The 23,787-nt window shown below is 44.8% G+C and overlaps 1 protein-coding gene across 8 annotated transcripts in view; it reads left to right on the plus strand.

Annotated features, from left to right (window-relative positions):
* The window catches only part of LOC133132631 (teneurin-4-like), a 208,475-nt gene that overhangs the window by 152,198 nt on the left and 32,490 nt on the right, over window positions 1–23,787 (plus strand). For all 8 annotated transcript variants that reach the window (XM_061248188.1, XM_061248187.1, XM_061248181.1 and 5 more), the window contains 3 exons: window positions 8,032–8,909; window positions 13,905–14,077; window positions 18,824–19,059. In XM_061248188.1, coding sequence (XP_061104172.1) covers window positions 8,032–8,909; window positions 13,905–14,077; window positions 18,824–19,059 — 1,287 coding nt within the window. The remainder of the gene's footprint in view (window positions 1–8,031; window positions 8,910–13,904; window positions 14,078–18,823; window positions 19,060–23,787) is intronic.

Below are 23,787 nucleotides of genomic sequence, written 5' to 3' on the forward strand. Positions count from 1 at the left end.
TGACTTCTGAATTTAACAACTGCAAGCAATCTTATATTCGGATGTCTGCTGCTTTCTGCAAAAATGCCGTATCTCCTCGTGCTTGAATGAAAAAATCGAAAGGTCCTTTAAAATATGAAATTAAGAGCTACTGCCATTTTCACAACCTATTGAGTAATTAAGAATAGTCATTTAAATATGCAACTGTACATTTACACTGAATTGAATTCTAATTTTGAGTTATGTCCATCCATCCATCCATCCATCGTCACCCGCTTATCCGGAGTCGGGTCGCGGGGGCAGTAGGCAAAGCCGGGTATTCCAGGCGTCCCTCTCCCCAGCAACGCATTCTAGCTCCTCCTGGGGGATCCCGAGGCGTTCCCTGGCCAGGAGAGATATATAATCTCTCCAGCGGGCTCTGGGTCTCCCTCGGGGTCTCCGCCCAGTTGGACGAGCCCGGAAAACCTCCAAAGGGAGGCGCCCGGGAGGCATCCTGATCAGATGCCCGAACCACCTCAATTGGCTCCTTTCGACGCGAAGGAGCAGCGGCTCTACTCCGAGCTCCCTCCGGATGTCCGAGCTCCTCACCCTATCTCTAAGGCTGAGCCCGGCCACCCTACGGAGGAAGCTCATTTCGGCCGCTTGTATACGCGATCTCGTTCTTTCGGTCACTACCCAAAGCTCGTGACCATAGGTGAGGGTTGGGACGTAGATCGACCAGTAAATCGAGAGCTTCGCCTTCCGGCTCAGCTCCTTCTTCACCACAACGGTCCGGTGCAACGCCCGCATTACTGCTGACGCTGCACCGATCCGCCTGTCGATCTCACGCTCCCTTCTACCCTCACTCGTGAACAAGACCCCGAGATACTTGAACTCCTTCACTTGGGGCAAAGACTCGTTCCCAACCCGGAGGGAGCAATCCACCGTTTTCCGGCAGAGAACCATGGCCTCGGACTTGGAGGTGCTGACTCTCATCCCGGCCGCTTCACACTCGGCTGCAAACCGCTCCAGTGCGTGCTGAAGGTCACGGTCCGATGAAGCCAGCAGAACCACATCATCCGCAAAAAGCAGAGATGCGATTCTGAGGTCACCAAACCGGACACTCTCCTGACCTCGGCTGCGCCTTGAGATCCTGTCCATGAATACCACAAACAGGACCGGTGACAAGGGGCAACCTTGGCGGAGTCCAACACCCACCGGAAACGTGCTTGACTTTGTGCCGAGAATGCGGACACAGCTCTCACTTTGGTTATACAGGGACCGGATGGCTCGTAACAACGGCCCCGGTACCCCATACTCCCGCAGTACACCCCACAGGGTTCCCCGGGGGACACGGTCGAAAGCCTTCTCCAAGTCCACGAAGCACATGTGGACTGGATGGGCAAACTCCCATGACCCCGCCAGCAACCCTGCCAAGGTAAAGAGCTGGTCCACTGTTCCACGGCCAGGACGGAAGCCACATTGCTCCTCCTGAATCCGAGGTTCGACCGTCGGTCGGAGCCTCCTTTCCAGTACCCTAGAGTAAGCTTTCCCAGGGAGGCTGAGGAGTGTGATACCCCGGTAATTGGAGCACACCCTCCGATCCCCCTTCTTGAAAATGGGGACCACCACCCCGGTCTGCCACTCTACAGGTACTGTCCCCGATCTCCACGCGACACTGAAGAGGCGTGTCAGCCAAGACAGCCCAACAATGTCCAGAGCCTTCAGCATCTCAGGGCGAATCTCATCTACACCCGGCGACTTGCCACTGAGGAGCTTTTTGACTACCTCAGCAACTTCCGCCAGGGATATAGGTGCAGATTCCCCCGAGTCTTCAGGCTCTGCCTCTTCCACAGAGGACGTGTTGTTCGGGTTCAGGAGCTCCTCGAAGTGCTCTTTCCACCGTCCGACAATATCCCCAGTCCGGGTCAGCAGTTCTCCTCCCCTGCTGAAAACAGCCTGAGACAAGCCCTGCTTTCCCTTTCTGAGTCGTCGGATGGTTTGCCAGAACTTCCTCGAGGCCAACCGAAAGTCCTTCTCCATAGCCTCCCCGAACTCCTCCCATACCCGGGTTTTTGCTTCAGTGACTGCCGAAGCTGCAGCCCTTCTGGCCACCCGGTACCTATCTGCTGCTTCAGGGGACCCCCGGGCCAGCCAAGCCCGAAAGGCCTCCTTCTTCAGCTTGACGGCCTCCCTCACCGCTGGTGTCCACCAGCGGGTTCTTGGGTTGCCGCCCCGACAGGCACCGATGACCTTCTGACCACAGCTCCTGCTTGCCGCCTCTGCAATGGAGGCTTTGAACATGGCCCACTCGGACTCCATGTCCCCAGCTTCCCCCGGGATGCGTGAGAAGTTCTTCCGGAGGTGGGAGTTGAAGACCTCGCGAACAGGGGCCTCCGCCAGACGTTCCCAGTTCACCCTCACTACACGTTTGGGTTTACCGGGTCTGTCAGGCAGCCTCCCCGGCCACTTGATCCAACTCACCACCAGGTGGTGATCAGTTGACAGCTCTGCTCCTCTCTTCACCCGAGTGTCCAAGACATACGGCCGCAGGTCTGATGATACGACCACAAAGTCGATCATCGATCTTTGGCCTAAGGTGCTCTGGTACCAAGTACACTTATGAGCTACCCTATGCTCGAACATGGTGTTTGTTATCGACAATCCATGGCCAGCACAGAAGTCCAATAACAAAACACCGCTTGGGTTCAGATCAGGCAGGCCGTTCCTCCCAATCACCCCCCTCCAGGTTTCTCCGTCATTGCCCACGTGAGCGTTGAAGTCGCCCAGCAGAACTATGGAGTCTCCGGGTGGCACCCTTTCCAGGATGCCACCCAGTGACTCCAAGAAGGCCGGATACTCTGAACTGCCATTTGGTGCATACGCACAAATGACAGTCAGAGCCTTCCCCCCAGCGACACGTAGTCGCAGAGAAGCGACCCTCTCGTTCCCCGGGTGGAACTCCAACACAGTGGCGCTCAGCCGGTGGCTTGTGAGTATCCCCACACCCGCCCGGCGCCTCTCACCTTGAGCAACTCCAGAAAAGAACAGAGTCCAGCCCCTCTCCAGGAGTTTGGTTCCGGAACCAGTACTGTGCGTGGAGGTGAGCCCAACTATATCTAGTTGGTACCGCTCCGCCTCCCGCACTAGCTCAGGTTCCTTCCCCACCAGAGAGGTGACGTTCCACGTCCCCAGAACCAGTCTGCGACGCCGAGGATCAGCACGCCCAGATCCCCGCCTTTGCCTACTGCCCGTTGGGCAAAGCACCCGACTCCGATGCCGACCCCTGCAGGTGGTGAGCCCACAGGGCGGCGACCCCACGTGACCAGTTCGGGCTGTGCCCGGCCGGGCCCCATGGGATAAGGCCCGGCCACCAGACGCTCGCCGACGAGCTCCCCTCCCGGGTCTGGCTCCAGCAGGGGGCCCCGGTTTCCCTTTTCCGGGCGAGGTAACTGGGTCTTTGTGTGGCCGTGTCATGGGAGTCTTTGAATCGCTCTTAGTCCGGCCCCTCCCCCGGGACCAATTTGCCTTGGGAGACCCTACTGGGGGCTAACAGTGCCCCCGACAACCTAGCTCCCAGGATCACCGGGACACACAAACCCCTCCACCACGTTAAGGTGGCGATTCCTCGGAGGGGATTTTGAGTTATGTGAAAATTTGGACACGGGTCACAGTGAATTTCATTTTAAATTTTGAGTTATGTGAAAATTTAAAATGAAATTCACTGTGACCCGTGTCCAATAATGTCAAATAATTATTTGCAATCATTTAGACCAATCAAATTGGAATTAAGTTATTTTAAATGATAAAACGGGTAAGTCAAATCTCACAATATGATTGGTTCATAGCAGGGCGGTGAGCGTATTGCGTGAACAACTGAACAACGCCCCTTAGCTGTGATACAATTTCTATATACCACTGCCTGTTGTGAGTTATTGCTTAAATATTACATTAGCTCAGGAGGTAAATGCAGTAGTCTGGCAGTCGGAAAGCTGCCATTTCGATCGCCCTCCAGGTGTGTTGAAATGTCCCTGAGCAAGACATCTCATCCCCATTGCTCCCAACAAGCTGATGGTACTGCATGTTCATTGGTGTGTGAATATGTTTGTGAATTGGCGAATGAAAGGCTTCAATTTTAAAGAACTTTGGATAAAAGCGCTATGTAAATGCAGTCTATTTACCATTTTCAGTTATTAATCAGGCTCACGTCATGCACAAATATACCAAATTAACATTTATTAGCACATGCTATTTGGAGAAAGAGTATGAGGTTTTGTGTGAAATGTAAGGTGTGCAATACGAGCTGTAAACTCAGCCATAAGATTTCATTCCCTTTATGAGCTTTTGGGAGGGATTCCTTTGGAGATGTCTCTTGATGTTTGAAAGCCGTAGAGGAGTGCTCCTGGTGTATTTCTATACAGAAACATGTTCTGAAAACATAATTACTGGTACAGAGCATTAGTGTCCTCCTCACCCCCTGCTATGCATGAACCCCAAGCAGAAAAAGTTTTTTATTTTTTATTATTAGCATTTATTTTATTTATTTTATTTTGCTTAAAAGTGCATTATGAGCTCCTGAAAGCATCCAGTGAACCATACTGTTGATGACCCACTGTCTAAAACTGAGTGGGGGCAGTACAGATTTGGGGATATTTGCAGGGCTTGATAAATATGAAAAGCAGTAGCACTGTGAAACCCAAAGAGAGTACCAGTATATAGCCTCTTCTTTGTCGGTGCATGACTGTTAATCCAGTCCATTCAGCTTTGCTGGTGATGAGGGGCACAGGGCAGGATCGGGCAGCCACCAAGGGAAATGTCAGTCCCATCATTCAAAACAGCAAGAATGCATTCCACTCAGTTCCCCCAAGACACCCCACCCCTCCCAACCCACCCCAGGTCTTACAATATTTCGCTTACAATAAGTCTTGATAAAAAATTGGTTTTAAGACATTAATGCCCCCCTAGCTTTTTGGAAAGTAAATGCCCTTTTAGTGCTCCCCCCTCACTTTCAAGGTATATATATCTGGCTGTCTTTTTTGAGATATTGCTTACGACCTTCAGTACACCCATTTTTTTTAGTCGAAGGCTTGGCCTCTGCTCAGAAGGCATCTTCAAGACATGGTTCAGTAAATCAGAGTAATAGATTTTGTGATAACCAACACTGCACCAGACACTCAAATTTACCGTTGCCGTGACATCTGCAACAGCCATATGTTTCAGAAATATTCAGGATTGATCTGGTAACTGAGAAACATTAAGGAAACAAATAGTTTTGGATGAATTTGTCATGCACCAAAAACCATACAAGCTCAACTTGCCACAGTCTGTGTTGGTTATTTCCAATCTAGCTGAACTCTGTAGCACTGTGTAGAACTGTGTAGAACAGAATTGAATAAGCTCAGATTACTCCCAGTACCGTTAAACATGAAAAAAACCTTAGTTGCTGCTGGGTGGCTCATCCTCGCTCACAATGATCCAGTATGTGGATGGCCCCCAATAGTTTTCCTACCGAAAAAAACATGTTATGCTAGGTTTTGAAACCTCTGGTAGCTGTTTGACCAGTTCAGACCAGCTCCCAGCTTGGCATGGTTTGACCAGCTCAAGCTACGTATGTTTTGAAACAGCTGGAAACTGGTTAACCAGCTACCAGCTCTGACAATCTACCAGCACTAGCAAGTCGACCAGCTCATAATCAGCTTGACCAACATTATGACCAGCTTGGCCATGCTCATTCCCAGCGAGACCAGCTTATGACCAGTTTCACCTGCTGCATTTTACAGCAGGGTGGCAATCAAATTTGGACTGTACAGTGCCGACTGTGGCAGGCAGTTCAGCAAAGTGCTGTATAATTAACCATAGCATCATTCAAAGAGGGAGGGATTCAGTCAGCCAGGAGTACCATGTCGCATTGCTCACCCGCAAACCCTGGTGGTAAATTGAGTGCCCACCATCATCTTATTCAAGCCGCACATGCTTCGTCTTCCTCAAACTTGCAAACTGTGGTGTGCTAAGAAGTGTTTGCTTTATGTCACATGTTTCAGAGGAGAGCATTTGCTTGTCTTTGTTTTCCAGAAATGATAGTGGGGGCTGAAGAAGACAATGTGTGTCAAAACATTGGTTTTGTAATGTATTACTTGGGAGCATAATAGAGTGTGCGACAATCTTTCTCCATTAAATAATTGCTACATTTTTGTGTGTGCATCCTCTGCCCGTATCTAAACTATTTTAAATGAGAAGTTGGTCTTCAACTTGGCAGGATTTTAATCAATTATCCCTTAAAAGTTTTAACTGAGGTTTTAATGACGTATTCCAACTGTCTCAGGACAAAAACTGGAGAGGCAACTGAAACTGTTCTATGCCTGATTGGCAACAGGATGCATTTCTCAGCCTTGTTTTATTTGTGCACTGATAAGTCACTACGTCATCTACAGAAATAGTCTGGGATAAAATTACATCTATGAATATGAAATGGAATATGGATTTGTGATTTACTTCCCTGTTCTTTCAAGTACATTGCGTTTTCTGTTAATTATTGTGTTTGAAAAAATCTATTTGAGGCTTTTTGCACTTGTAAAGTGATACTTGGAGGTATAATCTTCAGATATTTTTTTCTTGGATTAACTCATGCATGCCTTCTTTACTTGCTCAACTGGAATAATTGGGCAATACCTTGAGAGAATTTGCAGATTTCCCATTGGCAAAGAGAAATATTTGCTTTCTTAAAATAATCTAATAATCTACATCAGTAGTGCTTGCTCTGGACATTTTTAGTCTTAGAAGTATTAGAACTCGGGTACTGTACTGTAGGTGTCTCTCCTTGCTGGAAGCCTTTGAAGTTAGAAGGTATTGCAGTTCTTCAGAGTAGAACCTCTTTTGAGTCATTTCAGCACAGACAAGAATTTTGTTCAGATCTTTTGCAAAGCAAATATTTACTTTCCTAGAACTGAACCAAGCAGGTAGAATAAAAGTCTGTTGTTTGTTGAAATGACACCATCTTTGATTCCCTCCTCTTTGTTTCACTTCTGAGAAAATGATGAAAGTCAGCCATTTTGGCCATTTTCACATGAAGGGAGAAAGCTCAGCGGGGTTTATTGGTGAGCAGAGCAGGGTCTTCAGCTCTTTTGCAAGATGATTATCACAATTCTGTAAAAGACAGGTCCACTATTTGCAGAGTAATAAGTAATAATTTGGGATGTGGAATCAGCCGAAGCTACATATTAAAGGTGTAGCACATCTCCCTCAAGGATATGGCTTCCAGCAGTCTCTGTCTATTAGGAAAGTATTAACCCGCAGCAAAGAAAGGCATTACATAGACTGTATCTGGTAAATGGTGTTCAACCGTGCTAATCTGATCATTCCACTTGGATCTCCTATCTTTTCTTGCTATTGCTAGCCATGGCATTTGTGGACATCTTGGAACTCTTTTCTGTATCTGTGTTAGCAGTTTGACAGTCTGTTGTTGTTATTCATTTTATTTGCAAATTATTATTATTATTATTATTATTATTATTATTATTTGTCACACACCATGTGACTCCCCTGAGATGACACTTTTGGGTATCTTGCTGTTGTTTGCCGCATGGTGAGAGAGAGCGTCCACACCAACTCAAAATAAATAATAAAAAGTTTATTTTCCCCTCATGGGTTCCGGGCAAAAATAATTCTAAAAAAATAATAATAATTAACACAATAAACTAAAATTAAAAAGCCAAAAGAAAGAAATAGTTTTCCTCTGCGACTTCCTTTTCTCGTGCGGCGTGAAGAACTGAAGGATAAACAAAATAAAAACCACAACAGAAAAACTTGTTTGTGCTGTGCCCTCTCCACCAGTAGGCAGGCGCGAGACATTCTGTTTCTCCAACAGACCGAATCTCACATTATTATTATAGCTTTTCTTTTTTCTTAATATCTCATTATTGATGTGTAATTTTCTTCAATCAACAAAGGGCAAAGATTATGCCTATACACAGCTACACTTGGCTCCAGGACCACAGGTTTAATAGTATTCCTTCAAATTCTTATTTGACCGAAGTATGATTGGAGACTCTCGTCCTATGATCTCTTTTTACCCAGATCCGTCTGGAGTGGCCCACAGACCTAGCCGTCAGCCCCATGGACAACTCCCTGTATGTTCTGGACAACAACGTGGTCCTTCAGATCTCCGAAAGTCACCAGGTCCACATCGTGGCAGGGCGTCCCATGCATTGCCAGGTGCCTGGCATTGACCACTTCCTGCTGGGCAAGGTGGCCATTCACGCGACCCTAGAGTCGGCAACAGCACTGGCAGTCTCCCACAACGGCATCCTCTACATCGCCGAATCGGACGAGAAGAAGGTCAACCGCGTGCGGCAGGTGTCCACCAGTGGGGAAATCTCCCTGGTGGCGGGGGCCGCCAGTGGCTGCGACTGCAAGAACGACGCCAACTGTGACTGCTACTCCGGGGACGAAGGCTATGCCAAAGACGCCAAGCTCAATGCACCGTCCTCCCTGGCCATCTCCCCCGATGGTGAACTCTTCATCGCCGACCTAGGTAACATCCGAATCCGCTATGTGCGGCAGAACCGACCCTACCTTAGCCCGCTCAACCTTTACGAGGTTTCCTCCCCCATCGACGATGAGCTCTACCTGTTTGACGCCAACAGCAGTCACATCTACACCCAGAGCCTGACCACAGGGGACTACCTGTACAACCTCACCTACACTGGAGAGGGGGACGTCAGCACCGTCACAGATAAGAACCGAAGCACAATTAGCATTCGCCGGGATGCTACTGGAATGGCCCAGTGGATCATGGTGCCGGATGGACAGACCTTTTGGGTGACCATTGGAACCAACGACGCCCTCAAAAGTGTGGCTGCACAAGACCAGGAGCTGGCCTTGATGACCTACCATGGCAGTTCAGGACTGCTCGCATCCATGACCGATGAAAACGGCTGGACAACTTTTTATGAGTAAGTGCACTTATACCTTTTTATCCTGCATGTACTATTCCCAGTAACACTTAAAAAATGTGTGTTGTCTCAAGCCACCTACGTGTCCACAGAATGCTGCTCAACTTTCAAATCACCAGTTTCACTTGAATTTATATGAGAGTGAGTGATTGGATCCAGTCCTTTACTTTCTTATATATCCCTTATATATTAGCATATGTGAAATCTGTTTTTTGTAACCTGGTCCTCAGATTAGCCCCACAATTCTGCAACAGATGAGAATTACACCTGCTAGCTGTCTCACAGTTTTCCAGGTCCAGTGATAGCTTCATTTAAAACCACTGTGCCTTTGAAATGCCCAACCCGGATGATTATCAGTTACAGCTGTGGCATGTTGGCAGATTGAAGTCTAAAGTGGACCGGACATCACACCACCGATTTAAATTCCAATGACAAGGAGAAAGTACCGCTGAACTGGACCAGGTCCAGCAAGCAGTTATTACCTATAATAACACCTGGCAACAGGGGGGTTCTGTGTGACAGCTTCCTGAAGGAGAAGGCAGATACAGAACACAGTTTTTGCAACAATGAATTGAAGAATGCCGTGCATCACGGTTTGAACTTCATGCCTGTATAATCTCAACAATGTTTGTGATTAGAGGTCTTCCATTCAGGGTGCTGTCTTTTAACAGCAAAAATATTTGCACATTGTTCTTGAGCCCAGACCTCAGTCAGATAACCATTTTCTGTGCTCTAACCCTTTAGACACTAGAATTCCTGGAACTTGCTGGCAATCTTTAAAAGAAACATCCGTTTTTACCAGTGTTCCATACAAAATTCTCACGACGTTGTTAGTACACTTTGGTTTCTGTAGTGTGTTTTACACTGAGGACCAGGGTTCACACCCGGTCCTGCCAGCGTCCAGTCACTCAAGGGAGCAACATAATCGCCCTGCCACTTTGAGGGCGGGAGGAGGGCTCGGGAGGGAGGTTCACCACATACAGCAGTGCCCTGATCGCCTCGGACGGGGACATTGTGGCTTGAAGAAGGCGCGTTGAACTCTTTCCGGCTGCCGGGGGACAGGATTGTAGTGGTGTTTCCTGTACTAACATGGGCGATTGAAATAAACACTTTGCCAACCAAATTGGGGGAAATGGGAAGAATCTGAAACAAAAAGGGGGGGGGGGGGAAGGAGAGTGTTTTCTTGCATCTAAGGAGTTTGAATTACGTATTCAACCCAGGTGTACTTGAGCCCCATCACCTTAGCACAGATGAGGCAACAGCATCATGGCTGTGGCTGTGGTATTGTCCCCATTACTCTTGGCTACTAAGCAATGAATCACATTGGCCTCCCTTTTGGGATCACTGTTTTTTATTTTTATGAACCAGCGGGCTATTTAATATGAAATGTGTACTTTAACTGTCAGAATCCTTCAGCTTACCGGCAGTTTCTGAGGTTAAACAGGAACAGGCGTGCAGTCTGTTCCATGTCAAGATGCCTGACACAGATCATTGCTGTCTGTCAAAATCCTGTGCTCATTAGCATGGATTTGTCTCCTGTGGAATCAAAAGCCCCTTGTGTTTTCTCAGATATTATTCTTTCATGATGCTGTTGAGAAGGTTTCCAATGGTCTCTTCAGAACTCATCACTGACTCAACTGTTAAATAGTTTGCTGTTTAGAACTCTTCAACACTGTTGACCCGCGAGGCCATCATTGTGAGTCACCGGCTGTTTCTTGCTTTGATGGGATTCTTTTCCATTTATTTATTTATTTATTATATTCTGTTTTTTTTCCTCTGAATATATTTTTGAGAAAAGTTGTCCCTTATTTTATCCTTGGCAGAACCAAGTAAGAATGATTGTGGAAGAAGTTTTAAATGAAATGACTTTGCTGTGAAACTCTCAATGAGACAGTCAAAAACTTTATTGATACACATATTTATGTGCTTCCCAATAAAACAGTTTATCTATTCAGGTTCCATTTGTATCCCCTGTATGATGGGTTTTGCTTTGCTTTTATACTGCATGTTATTTGGCTGATGCTTTTATCCAAAAAGGCTTTGAGTTGATTAGACTAAGCAGGATACAATCCCCCCCAGTGGGCAAAGCACTAAACATTGCTTAAAACTTGTACGAGTGATTTAAGAGAACTTAGCTTAGCGTTAATCAATTTGAACTTATTTACATATTTATCTTAGGTAGGTGCAACATTTACGAGTGGTCCCAACCTGTCGTATGAAAGCATCCCATTCATTTTCCATGGAGACGCATGTCCGCGCCGCTCGCCTGGCGCACAGAACTCAGATCAAACTAGGCATTGCAGATCAAATATGAGTCAAGATTCAGCAACTTATTTCTCGATTCAAATGTTTTCAGAAGTGTATTTTAGTGGACTGTTTAGCAGAAAAAAAAGAACGTCCATCAACGTTTTACCAAAAATCAATGAACTGCAGTCTACCCAATCAGGTATCAATCGTCCCTTGTTCTTGTTAATCCCATTGGCATCTATCCGATGGAACTGACCTACAGTATCGTGTATACCATATTAAAATGGACATCTTCATATAGGACAGTTGTCTGAAATGAGGAGCGTTTGTTGAATGCGATTTGGCACACGCATGAAGCCCATTGTCTCCTCCTGTGCTGATGTTTCCCGTTCAGTTGAAAGGGATTAATTGATTTTGCTGTTTAGCCTATAGATGGAATTTATTTTCACAAGCAATTACAAAAGACATTTTGCTGGCTCTGGGAAATTAAATGTTAGTGTCGAGTAGTTTTTTTAAATGTTTTTACTGTTATTTTGATTAAAGCAGCAACTGTCAGTTTCCATTTTTTAGTGTTCACAGAACGTGGCCAGTGATAAAGTGGAATGGAAATAGCCAGTTTAGTGATGTGATATTTGTGTTACATTATGGGATGTTTGACTGAGAGCAGGCTTGTGGAGCCTAGAGTCAGGACTTCAGAGGGGTTAAAATTGATTTGGCCATCCCTGGGGTATAAACAGATCACTGCTACCTTCTCTTAATTTCTCAATAAGCCCAATACACAATGATCAATATTAGCTCACAGTGATCAAGTTACGGTCTTTAGGAATCAGAAACATGCCCAGTCCAGGCTCTCCTCTATAGATCCATAACTGAAATAGCAGAAATCTGGATTATGTCCATAACATTTCTGTGATCGTGCTTTCAGTCTGCAATACCATTTGTGCTTGGGGCGGACCAGCTCGTCACAGATTCACACCCAGTGGGCTCCAAAATGGCGGATGACCACCTGGTCGTCTGTTGAAGGAATGCTGTTCTTGGCACAGGACTCTGAAATACGAAGAGAAAAGAATATCACTTGCCCTTGAGCTAGCATAAATTAATCACTTGCAGAATTTACTTGGCATACCCACAGGATCACATTTGTTTTCAATTTTATATTAAATGTGGAATTTTGGGTAGGTGTTCTATGTTGGGCATATCAAACATTTGTCAATAAATGTGCTAAGGGGTTTCAGTAGGTGAGAGCTTTCAACTCAACAATTCTTGTATGTTTAATTTAAAAAAGCTCATGGGTATACCCAGAGATCATCTCATGCTAAAGTCTGATGAATGTTGTGGAATAATAATAACATAACAATAAAATTATCCTGAGATTACTCTTTTCTTGTTTGGAATTGCTGTTGTTTGCAAATTGATTTGTCGATGACCCCATATGTCTCACTGATTAATTTTCCATCAGCATTATTCCAAATGCGAAATCCAAGGTTGTCTAAACTGTGCACCATATAATATGTTTTTGCAATGTAGTATTTCTCTCCTTTTTATGCTTACTTGGAACTGTGAAAGTTTCCAAAGTAGACCCCATTTCTCTTTGGTCAATTATGGCTGCCAGTTACGGTGAGAACATTTTCTGCAGTTGATAATCACAGGGTAACACAGGGTAGAATAATCGATTGTAGGCTTCCCTTTTAAGTCTTTATTGAAAGAAACGTAAAAAGCCTCTCTTGCGGTGAATAGGGAAATATATATATTTAGACTGATTGTAGACGAGAATCCTGTGAGAATTGTGGGTGTAGGACTGCCCACACCTCTAGTGCCGTAATCACAACTGTGGCCACTATTGTAGTCAAACTGTCATTTATTCATGTGTTTCCCTATTTTAAGGTAACCACCTTAGCCACTTAGGTTAGTATTTAGTTAGTATTCTGTCTTAAGCAATGACTTATTGTTTTGCACTTCTGTTTCATAAAAAATGACTGATTTGGCTCCTTGTAGATGAAGGGAGTGCTTCTAAAAAGAAGAATATGTATTCCCCCCCATTCATAATCTTTCAGTGCCTCCCAATTCAGTCAGCTTATCTCTACAGACAAACAGATCTTTTATTTCTCTCTCTCTCTCTCAAATTAAACGGCACAGCATTGTCTCATTTTGTAATGGAAATCAGCTATGCGGGATTGCAGAGGCCAACATTCCTGCAGAATGATGATCGCTGTTTCTCCCTGCCCTGACCCACCCTTTATATAATTCCTTCTGAGTGACCAAGGACCGCCGTAAGAGCACAGTGCTTTTACAAGCAGTCATCTGCTGGATGGTATGGCTAATTATTCCTGGGGCCAACCTGACTGTATTGACAGTGGGTCCTTTGTGCTGGGTAGCGTTGCCTGGACAGTACGAATCAGGACACAATCCTGCTGCACATCAGTGCTGCTGTATGATTCAGCGAGAGCATATTGATGCATTGGATTTGGATGTGTAGGAGGCTATTCCCGAGTTGTTACCCTCTTTGAAATTGTGTCGCAGCAGCAGTAGTCACAAATAACAATGGATAATCACAGATCATCATGAATACACTGTTTAATACGTATGTGTTTGTAAATAATTATAATTACATTTATATAATACATTTATACATGTATTGACATATTTACTACAGTTCAGTTTATGTACCTTTGCCATCTGGGAATTGAATATGTAACCTCTAAATGACAAGCTCTGACCATTATACCACACTTGCCCTTCTCTTCTCAGGTATGACAGCTACGGCCGCTTGAGAAATGTCACCTACCCGACTGGACAGGTCAGCAGCCTGCGTATGGATTTGGACAGTGCTGTGAGGGTCCAGACTGAGACGGCCAGCAAGGAGGATGTCACCATATCCACCAACCTGTCGGCCTCTGGGACTTTCTACACGCTCATGCAGGGTAAGCTCAGTTTCCGGAACCTTCTGTACCAGGGGATACACATTGGCGGTCAATCTATTTCGGGATTTAATGCCAATTTGGTAATTTAGTTACTTAACCCCATAAGTGCGGAGTGGGGTTTTTTTGTATTCATTCATTTGTGGAAATTCCTTCATTCGAAAATGGTCACAGGATATACCGTTAAATTATTTCATGATGCCATTACTTTAGAGACAACTGTTCCTTATTTTGTCATTTGTGGGGCCGTGCCTCACATATTATCTCTTATCTCTCTACCACTAGGAAGGTTAGAGGAAATCAACTACTGAAGAAATAAAAGGGTGAAATGTTCTACCTCATATTATCGGTTTGCTTATTCCGTACAGTAGCAGTAGTTGACCTTGGTCCTGGAGGGCCAGAGATGTTTTTTGGGTTTTGTTCTATCAAAGCTTTGTGTATTGATTGCTCAGTGTGCACCTGGGTTTTTATCCAACCAATTACCAATCCAATCAAAAACACCAAGTGTTTTTTAAAGAAGCTGAATACTACATCTTATTACATCATATATCATACTTCTTGTTCCCTCCTCTATCAGATCATTATAGAACATTTTCAGAACTATGTGTCTAATTAAATTGAACTCTGAAACCTGTTTTCTTTGGGCCTGAATAAGGGAACAATTCATATAGCTAGGGGTTTGGATGAAGCAAAAAACCATACCTTAATCCTGGACAGAGGATTACTATTTCTTGTCTTACAGGTTAAGCACCAGTGCTATAAAGGTAATGCCCCCATGCAGAGCTCCAACCTGCAATTCAGCACCATGCAAGCCCATTTCCTTCACAACAACACAACGTTGCCAAAAAATTGAATTGTGAGCGAGGTTGCTGAGAGAGAATTGGTGAGGGGGGGGGGAGATTGAAACAGTCAGCCTCTGTGATTGATTGACAGGACAGTGGAGAAGAAAAGGCCATACGTGCTCATTGTACCCTGGGAGCGAAATGATGTTGGCTGATTGAAGGGAGGGAAACCGTACAAAAAATAAATAAATAAATCAGCATTTAGAATCACAAGGGAGGACTGCTTTTTTTCTGCAAAGCCTCTGTAAACACTCAGAATTACCTGTTCGCTCCAAGCATTTTCTGCCTAACTCCGGAAGCCGGCGTAGATGGCAATTACAAAAAAAAAAGCGCTGCATGATAAGTAGGGTTCGTTCCCTTGAAAGTCAAACAGGCATACAAGCCTTTTGAAGGAGAGCTGCTGGTTTGGCGTTGCAACTGTTATTGTCAAGATGTTGGGTTAAAGAATAGCAGCACAGAATCTGGCTTTGTGTGTTTTTGAAAATAATGCTGTTTAGAAAATCCTGAATCAAATGGAAGGCTTAGGTTCCTCTGTGATTGAGGTCAGGCCCCCAGAGTTGTTGTTTTTCCTGTGTGCTCTGGTGTTTTCTCTGGTGATTTCTCTGAACTCTGCTGTGCTGGCTCCTAAAGAGACAGTGAGCATGGGAGGTGGGGTGGACGACGACTCATTTTCCCCATTTGAAAGACTGCCAACAGCCATGTGACCCCAGGGTTGAAGCTAAGCCAGAGGGAGATAATGACCCAACCCAACACTCTAAAGTAATGGAGGCATCAAAGCCATTTTCCACTCCAGCATCGTGCCTTGCTTTGATGCTGGACAACAGGAGCCCAAAAAGCCCATCTTCCCCCGGTGTCCCTCCAGTTGTTCACCTGCTGGCATCCTCTGGTGGCCAGGCAAAAGCATTAACTTCTTAAATACTGAGGGAGAGCATAGATCACAGGTTTAGGGGTCACTCTAGTCCAGGGGTCGGCAACCCTGGTCCTGGAGAGCCGCAGGGTGTGCTGGCTTTCGTCTCCACCTTAAAATAAGCAACCGATTCAGACCCAAGAAACCAGGTGAGGCGAGTTAACTGTTTAATCAACGGCTTTCATTGATCAATTAATGCCAAGTAACAACGAAAGCCAGCACACCCTGCGGCTCTCCAGGACCAGGGTTGCCGACCCCTGTTCTAGTCCTTGTCTAACCTTAGTCCTGGATGGCTATGATCTCTACCAGTTTAAATCCATTCTTGCATGGCCTTGGTGTCTACATGTTTAACTCCAGTCCTGGAGCTCTGTGGAGTCTAGAGGTTTATATTCAGTCCTGGTGAATTGTGGGGTCTACTGTTTTAAAACCAGTCCTGGAGGATTGTGGTGTCTATAAGTTTATATCCAGTCCTGGAGGATTGTAGTGTCTACAGGTTTAACTCCAGCCATGGAGGGCCATGGTGGTGTCTTTTCAATCAGCAGCCAATTTAAGCCTTGGCAACAAGGTCCATGGACTCTTTATCTAATCAATGACTAATAATTATGTGGTCAAACACACTGAAAACCAAAAGACACGCTAGCCCTTAGGACTGCAGGTTGAGATCCTTGCAGTAGTTCATTAAAGTTCATGTTCATGGAATATCGATACAATACATGCTCATTGTCCAACTTCCTGTTTGCACTACATCAAAATGAACACTCTGCTTTTTTCAAAATGAGGGCATCACACAGCAGTAAATGTCATGGCAAGATTCTGTGCTTGTTTCTGATTAAAGGAAAAAGTATGAAACAAATCTCTCCGATCAGCACAATTTTAGCTTACATCAGGCAAATACAGTGAAGATAGGGGGCCCAACGGAGGCCTTCTGGGTCCCTGAAGTGCTTGTCCAATAGAAGATGGAATGAGGCCAGAGGTTGGCACAAAGACGGCCCGACTCACCCTCGTCTTTCGGGGCTCTCAAATCCTACAACTGGGGAGAGAGGGGGAATTGGAGAGCTTGCAGGAGTCTCTCTGAAGTGAAGTTAAACGCACCATTAATCATGGACATGTTGTTGTTTTCTTTGGTTTAATTTTGTTCATTTTGTCTGAGCGCCAGTTCAGCAGAGAGGTGGGGAGGGGATAGGATGGGAGCAGCCAGTTGTGAGAAACAGAGAGTCCGGAATTTTCTTCCTGTAAGCTAATGTGGCGACCACTGCTCCTCACTCCTGCTATACACCATCTATACACGTAGTGCATTTTTCCAGAGTGCACGCAATGAAGTAATTAGTATCCCCTCCGGCATCTCATTAGTCACAATAGTGCTTAATGATGCCAGTATACATCAAGCAGGCCCTGACAGCTGATGGGCTCAGGACAGCAGTGGTGGTGAAGGAGATTCTCGGCAAAGGGATCATTCACTCATCTCTTACCTGGAGCATCGCACAACCCCTAGGGGATGATGACAGACAGTCCCTCCTGCTCTCAGCTCCCAGGGTGGTTCGAAGGAGACAGGCAAACTCGGCCAAGCTTGACTGCGTACCTTCTCCTCAACTGAGAACAGAGCTACTGCAAAACTTTACCATGCAGATGTTGGTCAGGGAACTGGGTTTCTAAATCTGAAGTTGTAGGTTTGATTTCCAATTTTGACACTTATGTACCAAAGATACCCTTGAGCAAGGCACTGAACTTGGAATTGCTTTAGTAAATAGGATGCTGTGAGAATGGATTGTATGTTTAAAAAATGTTAGCGTGTAAATGTAAATGTAAATGGAGAAATTAACTGCATTTACAGACGTGGTCAAATTTGTTGGTACCCTTACAGCTCATAATAATGCTTCATTCCTCCTGAAAAGTGATTAAATTAAAGGCTATTTTGTCATTATACTTGCATGCCTTTGGTATGTCACAAAATAAAGCAATGTAGCTGTGAAAATAGATTAATTATTGCTTATTCTACAAAGATGTTCTAAAATTGCCTGGACATATTTGTTGGTACCCTTAAAAACGATAATAAATAATTGGATTATAGTGATATTTCAAACTAATTAGTTAATTTTATTAGTATCACACATCTCCAATCGTAATCAGTCATTCAGCCTAGATGGAGAAAAGTAGTCACTGTGCTGTTTGGTATTGTGTGCACCACACTGAACACCAGAGAAAGCAAAGGAGAGGGTTGTTGAGGAAATCAGAAATAAAATAATAGACAAGCATGGTATAGGTAAAGGCTACAAGTCCATCTCCAAGCAGCTTGATGTTCCTGTGACAACAGTGGCAAATATTATTGAGAAGTTTAAGGTCCATGGAACTGTAACCAACCTCTCTGGGCATGGCTACAAAAGGAAAATCAACCCGAACAGAAGGATAGTGCGACTGGTAGAAAAAGAACGAAGGATAACTGCCAAAGAGATACAAGCTTAACTCCGAGGTGAAGGTACGTCAGTTTCTGATCACACCATCCGTTGCTTTTTGAGCGAAAGTGGGCTCCATGGAAGAAGACCCAGGAGGACTTTAGAAAAACTAAAAAGCCAGGGCACAATTGAATCTCAGGACTATCAAGGCATTGTGGAGCGAAACGTACTGCCCAGTGTACGTATAGTGGGTGTGTATAACTAAGTGTGTGTGTGTGTGTGTGTGTGTGTGTGTGTCTCTGTGTGTTTCTGTGTACATGTGTATGTATGTATATGTGTAGCATGGTTAGCTCAGCTAGTTCGCTAGTAAGTATGGTGAAGTGCAGTGAAAGCGAAGGCTGGTAGCAGGTTATTGCGACAACACTCCCCGATGACGTAACCCTCAAATTCAAAAGAACGTTGTTGCCCTTGGCTAGAGGCGAGTTTGTCTTTAGCTGACTGGTAACGCGTTCATTCAACAAATATTTGGACAAGTGAGAGGCCGGGGTTCAAATCCCACCTCGGACTCAGGCAATTTCTCACCTGTTACATATGCATGAATGACCCTCAGATCAAGTGCGAAACAGCTACTACGTGGGGATGGACGGGTCTCTGCGGCTGGTGCTGGCGAACGGTATGGAGGTGTCCCTGCACACGGAGCCCCACCTGCTGGCTGGAACGGTCAACCCTACGGTCAGCAGGAGGAACGTCACCCTGCCCATCGACAACGGCCTCAACCTGGTGGAGTGGAGGCAGCGTAAGGAGCAGGCCCGTGGTCAGGTGACCGTGTTCGGGCGCAGGCTGAGGGTGAGTGGACTGTACCGTCACAGTTGCACACACGCAGAGGTGGTCGGTTATGCAGAGACACGTGCAGTCACACTCACTCAGGCGAATGCAGTCATGTGCAGACTCGGGTCAAATACTTAATATGAAAGTGCCCTGAGGCACTAGCAAAATTCCTGAATGACCCTCAGTTTTGACCAGTTTTCAGAAAATTTATTTATTCTTTCTGCCTTGAAATAGATCTTCAGGAGAATAGATCTTGTCTATAACTAGTCTATTGGTTTCTATAACGATTCTAGTTATCTGTGGAACACCATCCAACCAGCTGTAACACTGGAAACCATCATACTGGATATCATCTCTGCTCTTCTGTATGTAAATTCCTCTCGATTAGATCACCTACCAAATCTTGGCCACAGTACAGATTTCCTGTTCACATAATTAATTCAGTTAAGCCATGAAGAGGTAAGACAGAAAGACAGTAGATTACTCTCCTGACTGGAGTAGCTTTTGGCTGATGCACCACGGCCCCAACATTACCAGGGAGTGGCTTTCACCTACCCGCACATTTCCTGCCACACCTGGGCATAACAAACAATGCCAAGCTCAAATTTAGGTCATGAGTAACACGAAAAGAGGATGACAGCAACCCCCAAGGGTGTTGATTTCTTGGGGTGTTACCTAGGGCTGCGTGAAAAATGCAATGTCTGTGATGCAAATAGCTATATAGGGCTCAGTGAATCGGTCTCACCTGTTGAAATGTATATTATAGTTGTAAGTAGGCCCTGGAAATAAATTGACAGCAGTAACAAACTTGCGCACTCATTCCAAGGCCTTTGAGCCATCTATCTTCCTCATGCTGCACCGAGTACCTCACATGCCATTTTTCTAAGAGGGGCTTTCCATCTTCCTGCACCATCAATGGGGCAGCCTGTAGCCTCGTGGCTAAGGTGCATGACTGGGACCCAGAAGATTGGTGGTCCAAGCCCCAGTGTAGCCACAATAAGATCCACACAGCTGTTGGGCCCTTGAGCAAGAGAGGGTTGTCACCTGCTATAAAGAAGCATCAGCTAAATGACAAATTATTTTATTTCATCAATATTCACACCAGCATGTAATACAATGTGTTTTTTGTATTTTCAGTTTTCGACGTTTCATTGGTTACAGTGTCCCTATAAATAATTCTATTTTAGTTACTTAATTATTTTCATTTGTATTCATTTTTGTTGTGTTTTTATTTTCACGGGCGAGTACACAGAAGGAAAATGGTGGCACATTGTCAAGATGGCTGTCTGGTCATTGTGAATAGAAGCAGAGTTGACTGGAAGGTGCCACGCTGTCTGTCATTGGTTGTTCATTTAATAGCCCTCTGGACAGAGTTGAAGTGAAAGCCTCTAATGCATGTAACAGACAGTGGCCCCTGGGGGGGTATAGGAAATGGGGTCAGCTTAATGGTGAGAACAGGAGGATGAGGAGCTGGAATCACTGCCAAGGGACTGAGTCATTGGATGACCTTGAGTGGGTGTCAAGTGGTGTCTGTCTGCAGGCACGTGTGTGCGTGTGTGGCAGTGTGTGTGCACGCATACCTGTATGTGTGTGTGCCTGTGTGTATGTGCATGCATATACGTATGTATATATCGTGCCTCATTTATCAATATTTTTGGAAATGGTAAATGGTTGGCATTTATATAGCGCCTTTATCCAAAGCGCTGTACAACTGATGCTTCTCATTCACCCATTCATACACACACTCGCACACCGACGGCGACTGGCTGCCATGCAAGGCGCCGACCAGCTCGTCAGGAGCATTTGGGGGTTAGGTGCCTTGCTCAGGGACACTTCGACACAGCCCGGGCGGGGGATCGAACCGGCAACCCTCCGACCGCAACACAACTGCTCTTACTGCCTGAGCCATGTCGCCCCCTGTGTGAAATCTGTGTGAAAATGTCTGTGTGATTGGAAACAAACTAAAAATTTGTGCCGGATTTATGAAGGAGTAGGCATGGCTTTTTTTCCTATTTTTTTTGTATCAATCAATCGTAAACTAAAAGACTGTGCACAAAATTTATAATTAGCATAAATTGACACCCCTAAATACCTTATAGGGACCACGAAAATCAATTTCAGCCAATTTAAAGAGATGGCAGAGAAAAAAATACTGTGTAGCCTACACATGATTTGATTAATTTATTGACTGTGTGCGCTACAGCTACTTTGTAACTTCTCTTTGCGAACATGAAAATACATAAAACTTATTTAGGTCTTAACATCTTCTATGCCATGATGTTTTCTTACCATGAACTTGAAGTTGAACTCGCCGTTATTATTTGTTGTTTATTCTGTTCAAAAACTGACAAGGAAATTAAGCTGATTGTCCTCGTGGAGAAACATAAAGCGATGTGCCAAGCCTGATGAAGATCCACTGGGATCTAAACGTTGTCTGCAATAAAGGTGTGGAAGGAGCATATCAGTGTGCAGTGGTCCTTCTTTTCATCCAAACTAACATCTAAACATTGGTAATTAGCCTATTTTTGTTTATATAGGCTGCATAAACTATGTATGTGCCACATAGGACTGGAATGCTGCATTGGCCTATGCATCAGAGATATAGCTGTTTTTGTAATCTCTGTGTTGAGTTCCACATAATGTGGAACAGGTGAAACAAAAATGGTTTGACATAAAATTGGAGGCAAATTTATAAAATTATAGGAGAGACGTTACAGTCTGGGATTATCAAGGAGTGATATATTTTCACTGTCCTGTACCAGTCCGCAAGAAGCTGAGGACGGAAAGCACCTGACCATGTTCTGGAAGTAAGCCAGACTTTAATCTTCTATTAAAGCAATAAATGTAATCTAAAAAGTCTTAATCTTTAAGTCATATCGGAATGACCGATTTACCACCTTCCGACTGGGAAAAACAGTTCACGTCAACCTCTGAAATTATATGCGAGGCAAAAAACTCATTACAAATGAAGCGCATCAGCCACATGCTATGCCACTTCCATACCATGATGTTTGAACTTGAACTCGCTGTTATTGTTTGTTTGTATCTTTTGTGAGCCTCAACAAAGAAATCGGCTCGGTCTTTGAATATGCATTCTTTCCGAACTAGGCTACACCATGCCTCAAATCTTGTAATAGGCTAAAGCAATACATTTACATGTGATGTTAAGAGAGGCCAGATTTCGGCTCCTACTAAAAAGCTGACATCCGAGAACTTGTTGAATCACACATTTTGTTTGGCTCAAATTTGATGAGTGCTTTATTAGGAACACCTGTACACCTATTTATTCATGCAATTATCTCATCAGCCAAACATGTGCCAGCAGTGCAATGCATAAAATCATGCAGATACCGGTCAGGAACTTCAGTTAATGTTCCCATCAACCATCAGTGATTTCAAGTGTGGCATGATTGTTGGTGCCTGACAGGCTGGTTCACACACGACAGTTTCAGTTTACTCAGAATGGTGCGAAAAACACAAAATATCCAGTTTTAGAGTATTGCTATTGTTACTCTTAACAATTGTGGTGAGCAGAAAAGCATCTCAGAATGCACAACACGTTGAACCTTGAGGTGGTTGGGCTACAACAGCTGAAGACCACATTGGGTTCCACTTGTGTCAGCCAAGAGCAGAAAGCTGAGGCTGCAATGGGCGCAGGCTCACCAAAACTGAACAGTTGAAGACTGAAAAAACATAGTCATACAGATGGTAGGGTCAGAATTTGGCAGCAACCGCATGGACTCAGCCTGCCTTGTGTCAACAGTCTGGTGGCGGTGGTGTAATGGTGTAGGGAATGTTTTCTTGGCTTGAATGCCACAGCTTTTTTTTGTATTGTTGCTGACCATGTGCGTCCTTTCATGGCCATGATGTACCATGGCTACTTTCTGCATGATAATGCACCAGGTCACAAAGCAAAGTCGTCTCTAACTTGTTTCATGAGCATGATAACGAGTTCAATGTTCTTCAGTGGCCTTCCCAGTCACCAGATCTGAATCCAATAGGACACCTTTGGGATGTGGTAGAACAGGAGATGCATGAATGGGCAGCTGATAAATCTGCAGAACTGCATGATGCAATTCTGTCAACATGGAACAGAATGTGGAATCCATGCCACAAAGAATTGAGGCTAAGAGCAAAGGGAGGCCCCACCCAGTATGAGTATAGTGTTCCTAACAACATGTTCTCTGAGTATATATGTGTGTGTCTGTGTGTGCATGTGTAGCTGTGTGTGTGTCCCTCTGTGTGTGTGTGCCTGCACATGCCTGTATGTATGTTTGTGTGTGTGTATGTGCACACATATGAACATGTGTGTCTGTGTGTGCATGTATAGCTGTGTGTGTCCCTCTGTGTGTGTGTGTGTGTGTGTGTGTGTGTGTGTGTGCGTGTGTGCCTGCGCATGTCTGTATGGATGTTTGTGTGTGTGTATGTGCATGCATACAGTGCATCCGGAAAGTATTCACAGTGCTTCACTTTTCCCACATTTTGTTATGTTACAGCCTTATTCCAAAATTGAATAAATTTTAAAAAATTCTCAAAATTCTACACACAACCTCCCATAATGACAACATGAAATAAGTTTTTTTGAAATTTTTGCACATTTATTAAAAATAAAAACTAAGAAATCACATGCACATAAGTATTCACAGCCTTGCTCAATACTTTGTTGATGCACCTTTGGCAGCAATTACAGCCTCAAGTCTTTTTGAATATGATGCCACAAGCTTGGCACACCTATCTTTGGGCAGT

This window comes from Conger conger, chromosome 7 (assembly GCF_963514075.1).
Source record: "Conger conger chromosome 7, fConCon1.1, whole genome shotgun sequence".
NCBI classification, from domain to species: domain Eukaryota; kingdom Metazoa; phylum Chordata; class Actinopteri; order Anguilliformes; family Congridae; genus Conger; species Conger conger.